Source organism: Saccopteryx bilineata, chromosome 3, assembly GCF_036850765.1.
Source record: "Saccopteryx bilineata isolate mSacBil1 chromosome 3, mSacBil1_pri_phased_curated, whole genome shotgun sequence".
NCBI lineage: Eukaryota > Metazoa > Chordata > Mammalia > Chiroptera > Emballonuridae > Saccopteryx > Saccopteryx bilineata.
Genome location: NC_089492.1, coordinates 247,627,561 through 247,644,631, shown reverse-complemented (window position 1 = coordinate 247,644,631; position 17,071 = coordinate 247,627,561). Strand labels below are relative to the sequence as shown.

At 49.2% G+C, this 17,071-nt stretch overlaps 1 protein-coding gene across 1 annotated transcript; it reads left to right on the top strand.

Annotated features, from left to right (window-relative positions):
* The first annotated feature begins 20 nt into the window (after positions 1 to 20).
* Positions 21 to 16,537, top strand: MRPL37 (mitochondrial ribosomal protein L37). Its single transcript, XM_066269110.1, has 7 exons — positions 21 to 436; positions 4,692 to 4,872; positions 4,968 to 5,083; positions 8,289 to 8,474; positions 10,914 to 11,071; positions 14,402 to 14,605; positions 16,317 to 16,537. Exons 1-7 carry the CDS (start codon positions 91 to 93, stop codon positions 16,392 to 16,394), a joined length of 1,269 nt encoding a protein of 422 aa, XP_066125207.1. The 5' UTR covers positions 21 to 90; the 3' UTR covers positions 16,395 to 16,537.
* Positions 16,538 to 17,071: the final 534 nt, after the last annotated feature.

Sequence of the window (17,071 nt, the reverse complement as noted above, 5' to 3'; positions counted from 1 at the left end):
TTTAGCGCTCAGCCCCTTTCGTTCCCAGCAGGTCTTGCGCACGGGAAGATGGCGGCATCCTAGTGGAGATCTTGAGGATACCAAGTTGGTATGGCGTTAGCATCGGGGCCCGCAAGGCGGGCGCTGGCTCTCCCCGGTCGGCTCGGCCTTGGGTTTTTTGCGGGCCCGAGACGCGGGGCGTACGAGTGGGGCGTCCGCTCCACACGGAAGCCCGAGCCTCCTCCCCTGGACAGGGTGTACGAAATCCCTGGACTGCAGCCCATCACATACGCGGGAAAGATGCACTTCATGCCCGGGCTGGCGCGGCCGGTCTTCCCGCCCTGGGATCCCGGCTGGACGCACCCAAAGTTCCGCCGCTTGCCCCCGATTCACGAGCATCCGCTGTACAAAGACCAGGTCTGCCACTCCTTCCACCAGCGCTGCCGCCTCCTCGAGGGTGAGGCCCCAGGACGGGCGGGAAGGGACCTTGTTCCTCTGCCCAGCACTGACCCCAGCTGTCTGTGGCTTTTGACAAGACATTGAAACTCCGAGGGTCTTAGTTTCTTCGTCTGCGAAATGGGGCCGATAGTGATTTTTCTGTTTTCTGAGAGTTGTCCGGATTAAGTGGGTTGTAAAGAACTGCCTGCCCTGCTTCTCTAGCTCTGTACCTTACAGAGTTTTTTTTAGAGATTTTACAGAACATTTCCCAGTTTAAGGAACAGTGGCAATGTCAAGACTAAAACTCAGGTTTCCCAACTCCCACTCCGAGGTTTTTACTGCTCCACCACAAAATCCAGAAGTTCCATTTCTAAGTGTTTTTATTTCCTATCTCATGAGCCTTGAAGTGAAAAATCTCATTGCCCTCATTGCCTTTCCTTTTATTACAAAAGAAGTTGCCTGAGGGTGTCCCCCAAAAAATGTCTAGGCTCCCTTTAATCCTAGACATAGCTTTTTAAATGAAGATATGTCCCTGAGTCAGAGTGATGTTTTTCCAGCTGGGATGAATGGCCTGCCAGCCCTTTGTCAACTTGTGGGCACAATCGTTGAAAAGAATAGTTAACGTTTTTTGTTTTTTGGATTTTGGGTGTTTTTTGTTTTTTAAAAAAAAAATAATTAAGAGTCACAGGAAATTGCAAAGAAATGTACAGAGAGGTTTCATGCCCAAAGGTTGTTTTGACATCTCTAAGAGGAGGAAAGAAGCAGGACCAAAGGATGTAATAAGCTCTGAAGTTTTCTGGTTCTTTCATGAGTTTTGCCATCCTGACATCCTTCCCATAACTATTGGCAGCAAAATGGCACCAGGTGTTAAAACAGTGGAGTCAGACCAGACTTTGGTTCGGCAACCTCGGTATTTGAGTCCTGGCTAAGAAAGAATTCAGAGTCAAGATTCATACTGTAAGAGAAAGTTTATTTACAAAGTCTCAGAAGAAGTGAGCTGTGGAGGAAGTGAGCCAGCTGAGCTGCATGGGTTCAGGAACCAAGTTACAGAGGTAGAAGGGCCCTTGGAGTTTAGCAGAGAGAGAGACCCAAGGGAACTGCCTGGGGCAAAAGACGGGGAAAGCAGGGAGGCTTCCCCCTAGAGAGGTAGCTGGTGTTCCTTAATGTTTATAGACTAAGTACATAGTCTGAATCAAATCTATTTCAGTTTATTTATACTCCCTTTTTTGAAAAGTATTTTGAACATCTTAGAGAAATTTTACAACACAGATTAAATTAAAAATAAATAGGCGAGCCTGCCCTGTGGTAGAGCAGCGGATAGAGCAGAGGTCCTCAAACTTTTTACACAGGGGGCCAGTTCACTGTCCCTTAGACCGTTGGAGGGCCGCCACATACAGTGCTCCTCTCACTGACCACCAATGAAAGAGGTGCCCCTTCCGGGAGTGCAGCCCGCGGGCCGTAGTTTGGGGACGCCTGGGATAGAGGGTTGACCTGGAATGCTGAGGTTGCTGGTTCGAAACCCCAGGCTTGCCCAGTCAAGGCACATACGGGAAGCAACTGCAAGTCGAATCTCTTGTTTCTTCCCCACCCCCCTCCTCCCTCTGAAGTCAATAAAAAAAATTCTTAAAAAATAAAAAGGCGAGGCAGTTAGCACAAAGGAAGGATAAAACAGTGAGGTGAGTACAAAAAAATGCATTCCATGAGGTTCTACTTGCTAACGAGGAGCCCCAAACATGGCTCTCAGCTTACAAACAATCACCATGTTACAGAGAGCAGACCACCTGGTGGGCCAATTGCTGTGCCCACTTGTTTACTTTGCCTATGGCTGCTGTTGTGCTACATTGGCAGAGGTGGTTATGTGACAGAGATTGTATGGCTCAGAAGCAGAAAATATTTACTATCTGGACTTTTAAGAAATTAAAATTTGTTGAACCATGTTATGAGGAAAAACATTTTCAGTTACGCAGTTTAGCGTGTTCTTAAAACAGTACTGCACCTAGGAAAAACACAGCCTTCATGTACTGAGGCCAGGAAGCAGTTCAGGTCTCAGGGACAAATACAGTGTGTTTCAGAGGGCTTCTTACAAAAACCTGCTTATAAAGTAGCTCATTATATAAGGTCTACCGGAAAGTTCTGTCCGTTTCTATCACAAGTTTCGACACGTAAGCACGTTTATTTGGCGCATGTGTGCCTCTCTATTTTTATCACTTAATGTATACATACTGACATAGCAAATTAAAACAAGGTTGATTCACGTTAGTCTTTTTTTTTTTTGCATTTTTCTGAAGCTGGAAACAGGGAGAGACAGTCAGACAGACTCCCGCATGCGCCCGACCGGGATCCACCTGGCACGCCCACCATGGGGCGACGCTCTGCCCATCCTGGGCGTCGCCATGTTGCGACCAGAGCCACTCTAGCGCCTGGGGCAGAGGCCAAGGAGCCATCCCCAGCGCCCGGGCCATCTTTGCTCCAATGGAGCCTTGGCTGCAGGAGGGGAAGAGAGAGACAGAGAGGAAGGTGCGGCGGAGGGGTGGAGAAGCAAATGGGCGCTTCTCCTGTGTGCCCTGGCCGGGAATCGAACCCGGGTCCTCCGCACGCTAGGCCGACGCTCTACCGCTGAGCCAACCGGCCAGGGCTAGTCTTTTTTTATTTTTTATTTTTTTTTATTTTTTAGAGACAGAGTCAGAGATAGGGATAGACAGGGACAGACAGACAGGAACGGAGAGATGAGAAGCATCAATCATTAGTTTTTTGTTGTGCGTTGCAACGCCTTAGTTGTTCATTGATTGCTTTCTCATATGTGCCTTGACCGTGGACCTTCAGCAGACCGAGTAACCCCTTGCTTGAGCCAGTGACCTTGGACTCAAGCTGGCGACCTCGGGGTCTCAAACCTGGGTCTTCCGCATCCTAGTCCAACACTCTATCCACTGCGCCACCACCTGGTCAGGCAATTCATGTCAGTCTTATGTGTGAAGCGATAGTGTACCCATGGCTACTGATAAAGTTTATTTACGCCACTGTAATTTTTTTATGAATTTCAACAAGGAAGAAATGCTACAGAAGCATGTCTGTCACACCTACCATAATTCCGGACTTAGCACCTTCCAACTATCACTTGTTTTTGTCCTTACAAAATTTTTTGAAGGGCAAAAAATTCAAAAATGAAGAAGATATCAAACAAGCACTGGTTCAATTTTTCGCATCAAAAGATAAAACAGGCCCTGGCCGGTTGGCTCAGCAGTAGAGCGTCGGCCTGGCGTGCAGGAGTCCTGGGTTCGATTCCCGGCCAGGGCACACAGGAGAAGCGCCCATCTGCTTCTCCACCCCTCCCCCTCTCCTTCCTCTCTGTCTCTCTCTTCCCCTCCCGCAGCTGAGGCTCCATTGCAGCAAAGATGGCCCAGGCACTGAGGATGGCTCTGTGGCCTCTGCCTCAGGCGCTAGAATGGCTCTGGATGCAACAGAGCGACGCCCCAGAGGGGCAGAGCATCGCCCCCTGGTGGGTGTGCCAGGTGGATCCCGGTTGGGTGCATGCGGGAGTCTATCTGACTGCCTCCCCGTTTCCAGCTTCGGAAAAATGAAAAAAAAAAAGAAGAAAAGATAAAACATTTTCAAAAATCAAAAATGGGTTATACAAATTGCCCTCACGCTGGCAAGAAATCATTAATAATAATGACAATTATATTATTTAATAAAGTTTATTGACGGTAAGAAAAATTTGTATTTTGTTTTATTCCAAAAACAGACAGAATTTTCCGATAGACCTTATAGAATCTCAGGGTTAGGTAAGATGAGAAATATTATCTAAGTGCTCCTGAACTCAGGGCTCTTCAAGTTATTCATGATTTAAAAGTTATTTCCATTATTTCCAAAACCTACTTTCCTTTGATAAAGCAGCATGGGTTTAATTCTAATAAGTGAAAGGTTGGCATCCTCTGATCTGATCCCAGGGTCTGTCTGAATCCTGCAGGCAACAGAAAGACCCTTGTGATCTCAGCCATTTTAGCCACTGTTATAATTCCTCCGGTGCCAGATACTCGTTATCTCAGTTGTTAACTATTGTTCAGTAGACAGTCATTGCTGAAGTTGAGCTGAAATTTGGCTGGTCTAGCTTCTGCTGCTTATTTTTAGTTCTCACCCCTCAGGTGTCTCTCTCTCCTTCTGTCTCTGTCTCTGCAGCCTTTTTCCCAAGATGCTACCAGGCAGGCTTAAGTATCTCATTTTAAATCTTTTTTTCTTTTTTCTTTGTTTTTTTTTGGTGACTGATTACCCCAAAGGTGTAAAGCAGGCACTCTGGCTTACCAAGGCCAAGTTAATAGAAGGTCTTCCTGAGAAAGTGCTTAGCCTTGACAACCCAGGAAATCACATAGAGAACCAAGATGAACGTGTTCTGAACGTGATCTTTCATGGCCGTCTCTGGCACTCCACTGAAGACATCCCCAAGAGAGAGACCTCCTGGTAAGTTTTCCCCAAGTTAGTAAGATTTCCAGTTGATGGATTTTGGAGTAAACATGTTGTTTTATGTCTTTCAAATGTTTCTTCTTTTTTTCAAGCCCAGTCATTGTGGACGGTCTGATACAGCTGTGTAAATCCCAGATTTTAAAGTATCCTTCCCTGGCCAGGCGGATCTGTGCCAGAAACTACAGGTTATCCACCACCTGGAACCGAGGTTGGTCATCTTGTATATCAGAAAGCCTTAGTCTGTTTTTATCTTTCTACTCGTAGACCTACTACCAGTTCACATTCCCAGCTCCCTAACCCTCTGTAAGTATCCTCACTTCCATCCTTCACGGTCCAGTTTTGTAGGCTTAGGCATGTCCTCTTTAGCCATAGCCCAGCTTTTTTTGTTTTTAATCACTTCCTTCCAAGACTGTTAATTCAGCCACATCTATTGAGTGCCTACAAGTGCCTAAATGTTGACACCCTAAGGAAGAAATAAAGCTCACACAGTCTCTGCCCTCACAAAGCTCATGTTCCAGTGCAGGAGCCTCTTGACCCCGTGCACCCCTTTCTCCCGTTCCCAGTCCATTTTCCGCAGAGCTGCCACAGTGAGCTTTCCAAAGGGCACATCTTACGTCCTTGTCTAACATCCTTGACTCTCTCCCAGTACCTTAAACCATTTATCCTGGTACTCAAGGCCCTCTGTGATTTGGCTACCACCTAGTCGTTCTAGTCTTGTTGCCGATTCTACTGCCTGCCGCCCACCCCCTACACCCAAACTTACACTTTAGCCACTTGCAGCTTTTTGGCATCACGTTTTTACACCTTTGCACGTGCTGTGCATTCTCTCTGGAATGTACTTTTCTACTTCCCTTATTTGACTAAATTCTTACCTGCGAGACTCAACTCAAGCCTCTTCCTGTCCATAGGTGGGCTGTTCCTCTTCTGTGCTCCTTATGCCCGTATGCATGTATTTGTCATAATACACATCATACTATGTCATAATTATTTAGTACCTTTTCTGTCTGCCCCACTAAACTGTCAACTTCTGTCCCCAGTGTCTAACAGGTCATGGTACACGGTAGGTGCTGACTGACAGGACGGGTGAATGAGTACATTTCAAGTGTTTCAGGCGGGGGTGTTCAGAGCGCACAGGTGTTTTGCTGAGGGGAAACCTGAAGCAGGGAGGCCAGCTACAGAATAATTTGGGATTTTCAGGACATCTGCTTGGTCAGATTTCTTCAGCTTGCCCCTTTGTGGACTTTCTGGCAAGGAGTCAGCTTTGCAGAGGTAATGGCACCACTAAAGAAATTAGTGAACTCATTAATGGAAGAGTGCTTGTTGGCCCATCATCAAGTATTACCTCTAATTAAACTGCCTCATTTGGAGCTGTCACTGGAGGAGGGATGTGGAAGGAATTGAATTGGAAACCGCACTAAAGTGTTCTGTGGGGAGAATCTAAAACCCAAGGTTAGGAGAGGTCCAGGCACATTCATCTTTCTTGCAGATTATATGTAAGGAAACAGGAAGTACTTCAGAAAACTATTCCTGAGATATGGGCACGACTTCTGTTAACAAACAGATTAGAATTTATCTATCCCTTTTTTACATACTCAATAAGAAAGGCCACATGCTAATTAAATGACCGTTTTAATGGCCACACCATGTATAAGCTCATCATTCTTGATCCATTACCATTACACAGCTATTTGACTATTTCTAAGAAAATTACACACCTTCAGAGGAAGATTTGCCTCCATGGAGAATTCTCAGTAAGCCCCTCTCAAGGAGTTTTTCCATTTTTCCTGATAGTGGCAGGTGGCCACCTATGGGGACCTCTGTGAAGGACATACATGCACATTCAGAGTAGCAGGCTTGCTATTTAGTCAGGTGGGTTTTTTTACCCTCATACACTTATGTCTCCTTGTAGTAAATACGCTAATCTGACTTAAGTGAGGCTTTCTGACTGGCCTGATTTTTTTCATTTTCAGTTGTTGAGGACAATCTGGCCTTTTTCTTGGGTTTAATAGCCTTTCTCCTGAGTCTATGGTCTCCGTACTTCTCTCTCTCTTTTTCCCAGTATACCATACTCTAGTCATCTGGATTTATTTCCTTAAACTCTGCTTTGGAGCAGCACACTTTTTCTTTTTTTTAATTTTTTGTTTTTATTAACATTAGAGATAGAGAGGAGAGGTAGAGAAACATCAGTTTGTTGTTCCATCTGTTTATGCATTCGCTTGTATGTGCCCTGATATGGGACTGAACCCGCAACCTTGGCGTATTGGGACGACACTCTAACAGACTGAGCTACCCCTGCCCGGCCTGTTGTGGCAAAGTGGATAAAGTGTTGACCTGGAAGGCTGAGGTTGCCGGTTTGAATCCTGGGCTTTCCTGGTCAAGCACATATGACAATCAGTGAACAACTTAAGTGAGGCAACTATGAGTTGATAGTTCTCACTCCTATCCCCCTCTGTAAAATCAATAAATAAAATATTTTTAAAACAAAAAGTGCCCTGGCCAGATAGCTTGGTTGGTTGGAGCATCAGCCCGAACCTCACAGGTTGTTCGATACCTGGTCAGGACACATACAGGACAGATTGAGGTCCTGTCTCTCTCTCCCTTCCTCTCATTAAAATCTATGAGTAAAACAAAACAAAAACCTGAGCTACCTGGCCAGGGCTGGACTAGTACATTTCTGTGCCTTTGCACATGTTCCTTCTACTTAACCAGAATGCTTTTTCTCCCCTTTCTTTGCCTGGCAAACTTACCCAGCGGTTTTCAACTAAGGGCAGCTTGGCCCTCTAGGGGTGATTTGCCAATGTCTAGAGACATTTTTGATTGTGGCATGCCTTGAACCATGGGGAGGTGGGGGTGTGTGGGAGGAGTTTCCTGGCATCCAGAGAGTAGAGGTCAGGGGTGCTGTCAGACCAGAGAATTATGTGGTCCGGAGTATGAATAGTGCCAAGGCTGAGAAACTCTGCTCTTCCCTACCCTTCAGAAGCTAGCCTGAAGGGACTCCCTGTCAGGAAGCTTCCCAGGCCCCTTGGAGGAGGTCAGTTTTCCACTTCTGCCCCCACGGTGGTTCAGACTTTTGTTGTAGCACTTACTACCTGGCGAGCTTCCTGAGAGCAGAGAGTAACTCTCACTCACTTCTCAGTCCCCAGCTTAGATCAGGGCTTGGGGGACGATCTGTGTGGGGCAGCCCTGAACCCGCAGAAACCACCAGATCTTAGGGGTCGCTGAAGAGGGAACATAGAAGAAGAATGCATTGGTCAGTTCCCCTCTCAAGAATTCCAGGATTACTGTCTTAACCAAAGTTTTGTTTTCTGATTAGGCTGATCAGCTCGGAAAGCTGTAGAAGACTTGAGCGCGGCAGGGTGAAGCAGGGGTCAGGCTTTCGACCATTTTAGACTGATGATCTCTCTCCTCTTTAGAGTCTATTCTCCTTCAAGTTCGAGGTTCTAGCGGAGCCCGGCTGAATGCCAAGGAGCCTCTGCCCCCCATCGCCTCTAGAGAAGAAATTGAAGCTACTAAGAATCATGTTCTTGAGACCTTCTATCCCATCTCTCCCACTATGGGTCTTCAGGAATGCAATATTTATGATGAGAAAGATGACACAGGTGAGTTGCAAAGCCTGACCTTCGGGCAGTGTGTGGAGATGAGAGATGTGCTTTTTCCAAAGGGAGGGGCTATATCGAGTACTTCCTATGTCCTATGCACCTCACATGTGTTTTCTTCTAAGATCCATGGAGCAGCTCTATGAGACAGGTATTATCCCCATTTTATATGCAGGGCACCTGAGGCTTAGGGAGGTTGAATGATTTGCTCAAAGGCCAACTTTGCTCTTGACACCTGAGAAGCAACTCTGTTATATCAGAATTTTAATGGGTGGTTTTTGGGGCTTTATATCAGGGGCCAAATGTTTCCTGTATTCATAGGTCCCTTGAAAGACACCCTTTTTATTCTGTACCATGTAAACTCTGGCCAACCTCCTGGTAGGACTGAGGAAGCCCCACAAGGATTGAAGGGGGCTATTCATCCAGACGTCACTGAATAAGGCACCCCCGTCTACCCGGTCAGCCCAGACAGAAACTAGGGAGTCCGGCTAGGAAGACCCACAGTTTCTGCTATCCACTCTGTCAGTGTGAGCTGTGGTGTCTGCCCCTTAACCTGTCTTCATTTCCACAACTGCAGCTGGGGTCAGTCCCTGCTCTCTCACCCAGCCTATTGCCATAGTCTCCCAGCTGGTCAGTGTGACCCAGCCTGTCTCCCCCAGTCCGTCTAGTTCACATCTCTCTCCATGCCTACTTCCCCATTATCTATTGGATTAAGTTTGAACTCCTTAGTTTATCTCTTCCCTCTCCCTGAAACTCTTGACTGTTCACCTCATTTTGTCTTCAGCTTGGTAACTTGTCATCTTTCATAATTCATCGTAGGAATCACTTTTTCCCAGAAGTGCTCTGGGACCTTCCAGTCTCCTCGCGGCCCTTGTAGCTTTCCTCCGACAGCCCCCTGACTCACCTTGTATCTTGACAGTTCCCTGTGTGGATCAGCTTTCCTGTCTGTCTTCCCCCTGAACCGGGAGTCCCCCGGAGGCAGGGGCAGGCTGTGCTCGGCTCTGTCCCTGCTGCCTGTCTTAGAGCTTGGCCCAGAGCGGGTGTGAGTGCTGGTGCTCACGTGTGCGGAGGACCGGCAAGCGTGGAGGCAGATGGGAGAGCTGTGTCCCTGAAGTACTGCTCTTCTCTGGGACTTTCAGAGCCCACATATTCTCAGCCTCTTCCTCCTTTCCACCACTTTTACTAACCCAGATTACTCACTTAGAACCCCAGCCAACCAGGGGTTCACCCAGAGCTGTGCAGGGGAGAAGGATGCCTGGCAGGTCATGGCTGAGATGAACAAGTGCCTGGATTCTCAGCAGCAGTCTTGTGTAGGCAGTTGTGAGGTATGAGGCAAGTCATTTGTTACTAACAATGAAGTGTTGAATTTTGCAAGTAGTTTGTCTTTTTAAAAAAATGATTACTACCCTGGCCAGTTGGCTCATGAGAAATGAACATCTGCTTCTCTTCCCCTCCCTCTCCCCCTTCTCTGTCGCTCCCCTTCTCGCATCCAGTGGCTCAATTAATATGAACGTCAGCCCTGGGTACTAAGGGTAGCTCAGCTGATTTTTTTCTTTTTTCTTTTTTTACAGAGACGGAGAGAGAGTCAGAGAGAGGGATAGATAGGGACAGACAGACAGGAATGGAGAGAAATGAGAAGCATCAATCATCAGATTTTTGTTGTGACACCTTAGTTGTTCATTGATTGCTTTCTCATATGTGCCTTGACCGTAGGCCTTCAGCAGACCGAGTAACCCCTTGCTTGAGCCATAAACCTCGGCTCCAAGCTGGTGAGCTTTGCTCAAACCAGATGAGCCCGCGCTCAAGCTGGCGACCTCGAGGTCTTGAACCTGGGTCCTTCCACATCCCAGTCCGATGCTCCATCCACTGCGCCACCGCCTGGTCAGGCATAGCTCAGCTGATTTGAGCATCAGGCCCAGATGGGGTTGCCGGGTGGATCCCAGTTGGGGCGCATGCGGAAGTCTGTCTCACCATCTTTCTTCCTCTGACTTAAAAAAAAAATTATTGCCATAGGTTTCAGGTTATCCTTCTGCTAATATCACTGTCATCCATGTGCTTGAATGAGAGAGAAAGGGGTGGAGTTAGATTCATGCAAGAATCACCTATACAGGTTGGCACACATTTTCTGTAAAAAGCCAGATAGCAAATATTTTAGGTTTTGCAGGCCACATATGGGCTCTGTCACAGCTGCTCAGTAGACATGTAAAAGGGTGAGAGGACAGGGTTGTGCTCTAGTAAAAAAGCTTATTTTCAAAAACAGGTGCGGGGGGACAGATTTGGCCGGGGGGCTGAGGTTTGCCATTCCCTGAGCTAGGGTGACAGTGTCTGCCTTTACAGAGTCTCTGTAGTGCCTGGCCCTGAGCTGAGGTGAGGTGACTTTCCTGAGGCCTGGGGCAGGCTGATGAATCTTTTCTGCCCTCCGCATGGTTGTATATCTTGCAGGATTCCAGGAAGGTTACCCTTACCCCTACCCCCACACCCTGTATTTGCTGGAGACAGCCAATTCACGATCATCGCGCTTTCAACCACATCAGCTCAGGGCCAAGATGATCCTGTTTGCCTTCGGCAATGCCCTGGCTCAGGCCCGGCTCCTCTATGGGGTACGTATATGAGGAAGTCCACCAAACGCTTTGCATGGTGGTGCTCGCCTGCCTTACACTGCTCCAAGTAGGAAAGGGGGCTGGGGAGGATTCCTTGCCTCACTGAGGAATTTTAGGGAGAGGCACTTCCACTGACCCTATGGAGATGCACTGACGCCTGCTGGGGCCTACTCTGCACCTGTCTTACAGAAGATGCCTGGATCACAGTAGCCCACATCGTTTCATTGTAACTGCCAGTGTTAAAATTATGCCACTGAATCAGAGGCCAGGCCACTTCTCCAGCCTCACAGTGGAAGAGTGGAGAGAGGGTGGGAACCAGGTGTATCCCCGCTAAGGCTTCAGCTGTTGGTCTGCAGCAAACCGCCTCTGCTCCGTAGCATCCAAACCAGAGCACCAGGCTCCATGGGGCAGGCGGGACAAGTGAAGCGGTGTAGTGGCCTGGACCTGCCTGCCAGGGCAGGACTGGTTCTGGGGACCTGAAATACTCCCTGGTGGTGGCCCCTTGATTCTAAGAGGAGGGTTCGGAGACCTGGATGGTGTAGAGGCGGGCCGAGTGGGTATCATAAAGAGCTGTCACAAGGTTGGGGGAAAGCCTCTTCTGGGAACAGGGGGTGGGGAGAGCGTTTGTGGGAGCTGCTTCCAGCTCCTAGGCCTTGGTTAGAGCCTAAGGTCCTCCCGGAGGAGTGGGGAAATTCAGAAAGTGCTGCTGTCCATCCCACTCCGTCCAGGAGCTAGGTGAGGTTGAGGAGGCAGGCAAATGAGATAGGGCGTGGCGTGAACTTGGCCTGTCCTGAGCGTCTGCTATGTGCCAGACATTTAATTTGAGTTCTTTATATCAGTGGGTCTCAAATTGTCCTGGATTAGCAGCATAAGCATCTCTGACAGCTCGTTGGAAGTACAGACTCTCAGACCCACCCCGGACCCACTGCATCGGAAACGGGGTGGGGCCTGCCGGTCACTGTTGGACAAGCCCTCTGGGTGATGCTGGTGCACGCTCAAGTGTGAAACCACTGCACTAAAATTTGAAAACCACTGCATTATTCAATTCCTGTAGCAAATCCCGCCCCCCATGACAGATATTATTAGCTTCACTTTACAGATGAAGAAACTGAGGTTCAGGGAGGCTAAGTAACTGGCCAAGGACACACGGCTAAGGGATTAGCAGCTGTCACATCTTTATGTGACCTTCTTTTGTCTTTTCAGTCCTTGGAAGGTTATCTTCTATTTTTTTTTTCTTTTTATTTATTCATTTTAGAGAGGAGAGAGAGAACGCGCGCGCGAGAGAGAACGGGGGGGGGGGGGGGGGGCGGCAGAAAGCATCAACTCCCATATGTGCCTTGACCAGACAAGTGCAGGGTTTCGAACCAGCAACCTCAGTGTTCCAGGTCGACGCTTTATCCAGTGCACCACCACAGGTCAGGTGGAAGGTTATTTTCATTTCCATTCTCTGTGTACTCCCTGAAGGCTTTGGAAGGTTAGGTAACTTGCCCACGAGTCCACAGCTAATGAGTGGGTGGGCAAGCATTGGAGCCCTGATACCTCCAGCTTCGAAGGACATGCTGCCTCCTATCTCTGGGGCAGGGGACGGAGCCAGGGCCCAGGCCTGTAGGCTCATTGTAGCTTCTGTGCCAGCTATTGCCAGCAGAGCATGGGTATAGCAACATTGCCACTAATTGCCACCCAGTTGGGTAGAAAGGAGGCCTCCCCCACCCCCTTCCAGGTACAGATTATTCCTGGGGATGTGAAGTTGAGCAATTATGGGAAGAGCCTCTGTGTAAAAGGTAAAATTGCTGAGAAATTTATGTACTACCTGCAGCTTTATTGATCTGTAGAGGGAGATAAGAGTCAATACAGAATTCTCGGCTAACACTTAGAGGTACTTTTCTTTTTATTTATTTCTCATGCAGCTAAGAACAGGAATTTCCGAGGCCAGCAGTCCCGGTGTGGCCCACACTGAAGTCTGACATTAGCTATTCAGAGCGTTAGATTTGGCCCTGGAGGGGCGTATATAGGCAGCCTTTTCAAGTCAAGGATGCTGTGCTTCGTGGGGCCTGCCTCGTGGGTCTTTGTCCAGTGGGTAACAGTCATGAACTGGATTGTTGCGGAATCCAGTAGGATGAACGTACGATTTGTTATCAAACGGAGGCACAACCGAGAGTGAGAAGAGGTGCTGCTGTGGAATACAGCAGGACGCTGGGTGTGGGCCAGAACAGCGGGGTTCTGAATGATTTAACAGCATGGGGTCTGCCTCATGTTCCGTGGGTAACCTTGAACAAGTTATACCACCTCTCTGAACCTCGGTTTCCTTATCTGTTAAGTGGAGATATACCGCTTGATTTATGAGATTAGAAATGACCTTATGTAAAACTGGCATAATGCCTGGCCCGTGAGAGGCTTCCAGTAAATGGTTGCTAGTATTATAATTGAAAGAGATAGCAGGTGGGTTGACTGGTGAAATCCTGAAGCCGGCATGGCTGAGTGGACACAGGAATCTGGCATGTCCCCAGCATTGCACTGAGGGCATGAGGCTCTGGTGCAATGACTTTCTGCTTCCCAGGGTGCCAGACCCACGGGAGCCAGGCAGGAGTGGCAGATAAGCATGGCTTCAGGTTAGCCAGCCAGGTTCTGATGCCACACCTTTGTGACTTCAGACCAGGCATTGGCCTCACTGCTCAGTCTCCTCACCTGTCAGATGGAACGAGATCTGAAAGAGATTATAGAAATCCATTGACCCTGCTGGCCCTCATTTGATAGAGCTGACGTCACTCTTGTCACCATCAGGTAACACCAAGAGTTTGAGGGATTTCCTGTTGGTAACCTCTCAGCTCACCCTTCTGTCCTGTCCCGCTGTCCCAGTAATCACTTTCAGTGACAGGAATTATCACTTTAATGTGCTCAACTTGAAGAGCAGGCACCCTGGGGCCGCAAGGCATCGGGCCAGGCAGAGCCAGCTGGGCAGAGGGGGGGAAGGCCTGACCCTGATCAGTGTCCCGAACTCGTTCTGTTTTCATTTTCTTGTGGTAAAACCAATAAGTGGAGTGGGTTTTGTTTTAAAGACCAGAGCTAGCCTGGCCTGTGGTAGCGCAGTGGATAAAGCATTGACCTGGAACTCTGAGGTCTGCAGTTTGAAACCCCGGGCTTGCCTGGTCAAGGCGCATACAGGAAGCAACTACTATGAGTTGATGCTTCCCACTCCATCCCCCTTTCTCTCTCAAATCAGTAAGTAAAATCTTTAAGAAAATTAAAAAAGAAAGACCAGAGCTAGAAGCTGCCTGATCTGTTCCCTACAGTAGTTTCTGACTGGATTTGCTTGTCCCCTTTTTCTCTCAGAACGACGCGAAGGTTTTAGAGCAGCCGGTCGTTGTACAGAGCGTGGGCACCGACGGACGTGTTTTCCAGTTCCTGGTGTTACAGCTGAACACCACAGATCTGGTCTCTAGTGAGGGCGTCAAGAACCTGGTCTGGGTGGACTCAGACCAGCTCCTCTATCAGCATTTTTGGTGTCTCCCAGTGATTAAAAAGAAGGTAGTTGTGGTAAGTCAGCCATCTCCAGCCTGTGATGGGAGCAGGGCTATCACCCACCCTACCCGGGGTGAGCCGGGGTGGGGGGAGGGGATGCTCACGTGTGGGACCTTGGCTTTAGGAGCTCATGCCCAGGACCTCCGGCTGGAGGATCCGTCAGCCCTGCCCATGTGCACTGCACCCCTCCCGCTCCCCTCCACTCACTCCGAGCCCAGCTCCCCACGGCTCCCCAGGGTGCCCCGTGCCTAGGTAGCCCAGGATCGTAGTGGATGCTGCAGAAGAGGCCACCCCCATTTCCCTTCCATCTGGCCATCCTCTGCTTGTCCTTCCGGGCTTGGCATGAGGCCCCGCCAGCCTGCTCCCATAGTCCCTGTGTTCTGTGTCACACACGAGCACATTGCTGTTCTCTACTCATCTGTTCACATGTTTTTCTCCATCACACTGAGCTCCCAGCTCCTGGAAGGCGGGGCTGTGCCAGTGCCTTCATTCATTCCATTCCCCAGATGGGGACCTCTCCCATGGCGTGGCCACTGCTGCACCCCCCCGTGCTCAGCTGAGCCCAGACCTGCTTGCTGTGCAGTGGGCAGCGGCAGGCCCTAGTGAACCTGGACTGTGACGCCAGGCAGGGCCAAGCACTCTGAGGAGACGTAAAGCAGGATCGGGGCTGAGGGGGCAGAGTGGGTGCTGCTGGGTTTGACCAGCTGGGCCTGTGTCCCACACCTGCCAGGGCAGGTTTGCTACATGGTGCTCAGCTTCTGAACATTGTCAGCGTGTCAGTTATATAAGTAGTTCCAGTATCTTTCAGTGTGTGTCTACCCTTGAAATGCCTCCCAGGCCTGGGTCCTCTTTGCCCTGGACAGCGTCGTGTCACCTACACAGCCACCCCAGCCACTGGCACACCTCTCTGCTTTCAGGTGTGCTCTCCCACTCCCTGCATGTCTCCTTTGCCCCTACAACCTTTTCTTTGCAGAACACGTAGTGCCAGGGGGCCTGTGTGGCCATGGCTCCTCACCTCTCCAGCTCTCCTCCTGCCCCACCCCCAGCAGCAGCCTCGCAGCCTTGCTCTCCCCGCCCACGTCTGTGCCTCTGTACCGGGCACGTGCTGTTCTCTCCCAGCTCTCCCTCCTTTTTCTTTCCGCCCCGTTCTGCTGGCCATTTAAGACTCAAACACATGCACACACACATGTTCATACATGGTCTCTTCTGTGTATGCAGTCAGCAGTTAGTCATTTCCTCCTTTTCCTTAGCATCTTTTTCCTACTTCTGATACAAGGCCTGTCACCTTTTATTATCACTGTTTGAACCCCTGGCTGTAAGCTCCGTGAGGGCAGGAGCCAGATTCAAGTCGCCATGGGTTTCCAGCTCTGGGCACAGGCCCCGTGCAGAGAGGTGGCTGATACATGTGCGTGGGATGAACGAGGGCTCGTGGTCCCTGGGGATGAGAAGGAACTGCAGGCCGTTTGTTTGTGGTGGTTGAAGTGAGAGGGATTAGGGATCAAGTCCGTGTCAAAAGAAGACTTGGCTGAAAGGAGCTGGGAGAGCTTCGTGTGCTCTCCCACCCAGCTCCTGCGGCATCTCTTCATGCCAGCGCCCCAGGGCCCGCCCTTGGTCCATGAGAGAAACAATTATTATCTAGGTACTTAAGATTTACATAAAACCAACCTTTGTTTTTATTGCTGCCATTAAACCTACTAGCAGGATCCTAATGGGCTATTCTTTCCAGGAACCTGTTGGGCCTACCGGTTTCCAGCCAGAGACGTTCAGGAAGTTTCTAGCTCTGTATCTGCATGGCGCTGTGTAAGCCAAGGACTGTCTGAGGCCCGAAGCCTCCCTGCTCCTCCCCCACTGGAGACCCTGCATCCTGGGCCGTGCCTGGGGCTGCCTAGAGCCTTAGTGCCCTTTGGCCCGGTTGTCCCACTGACAATAAAGAGTGCTCCCTGTGCACTGGGGCTGTGCTTGGTGTGTGGGTGCACCCCTGCGGGCTCGCAGCTGCACGTGGGCCACACTGAGTGCCCCTGCGCCAGTGCAGGACTCAGCCAACTGTCAAGTGGCTCCGCTCATCACCTAGTTTGTGACTGGATAAGATTCTCTCTCTGAATTTCAATTTCTTCATCTGAAACTTGGGGCTTATGTATATGTAGTGTCTGCCACATAGCAGGTACTCTTTGAGGTCACTATGTTCTTATGGGATGATTTAAATTGCGGACACTTTCCACAGTGACTGCAAAAAATCTGAGTAGAGTATTTATTGTAGATTTCTCACTAGTGTCCTGGTTAATGGATCAGTATGTCCCTGGTTCGGCTGATCTCTATTGTTTTAATAACAAGTCCTACTCTGGGCCAAGCTCTTCTTGCTTCTACACAACCTTTTTTTTTTTTTTTTTTTTACAGAGTCAGAGACAGGGATAGACAGACAGGAACGGAGAGATGAGAAGCATCAATCATTAGTTTTTTGTTGCGCATTGCGACACCTTAGTT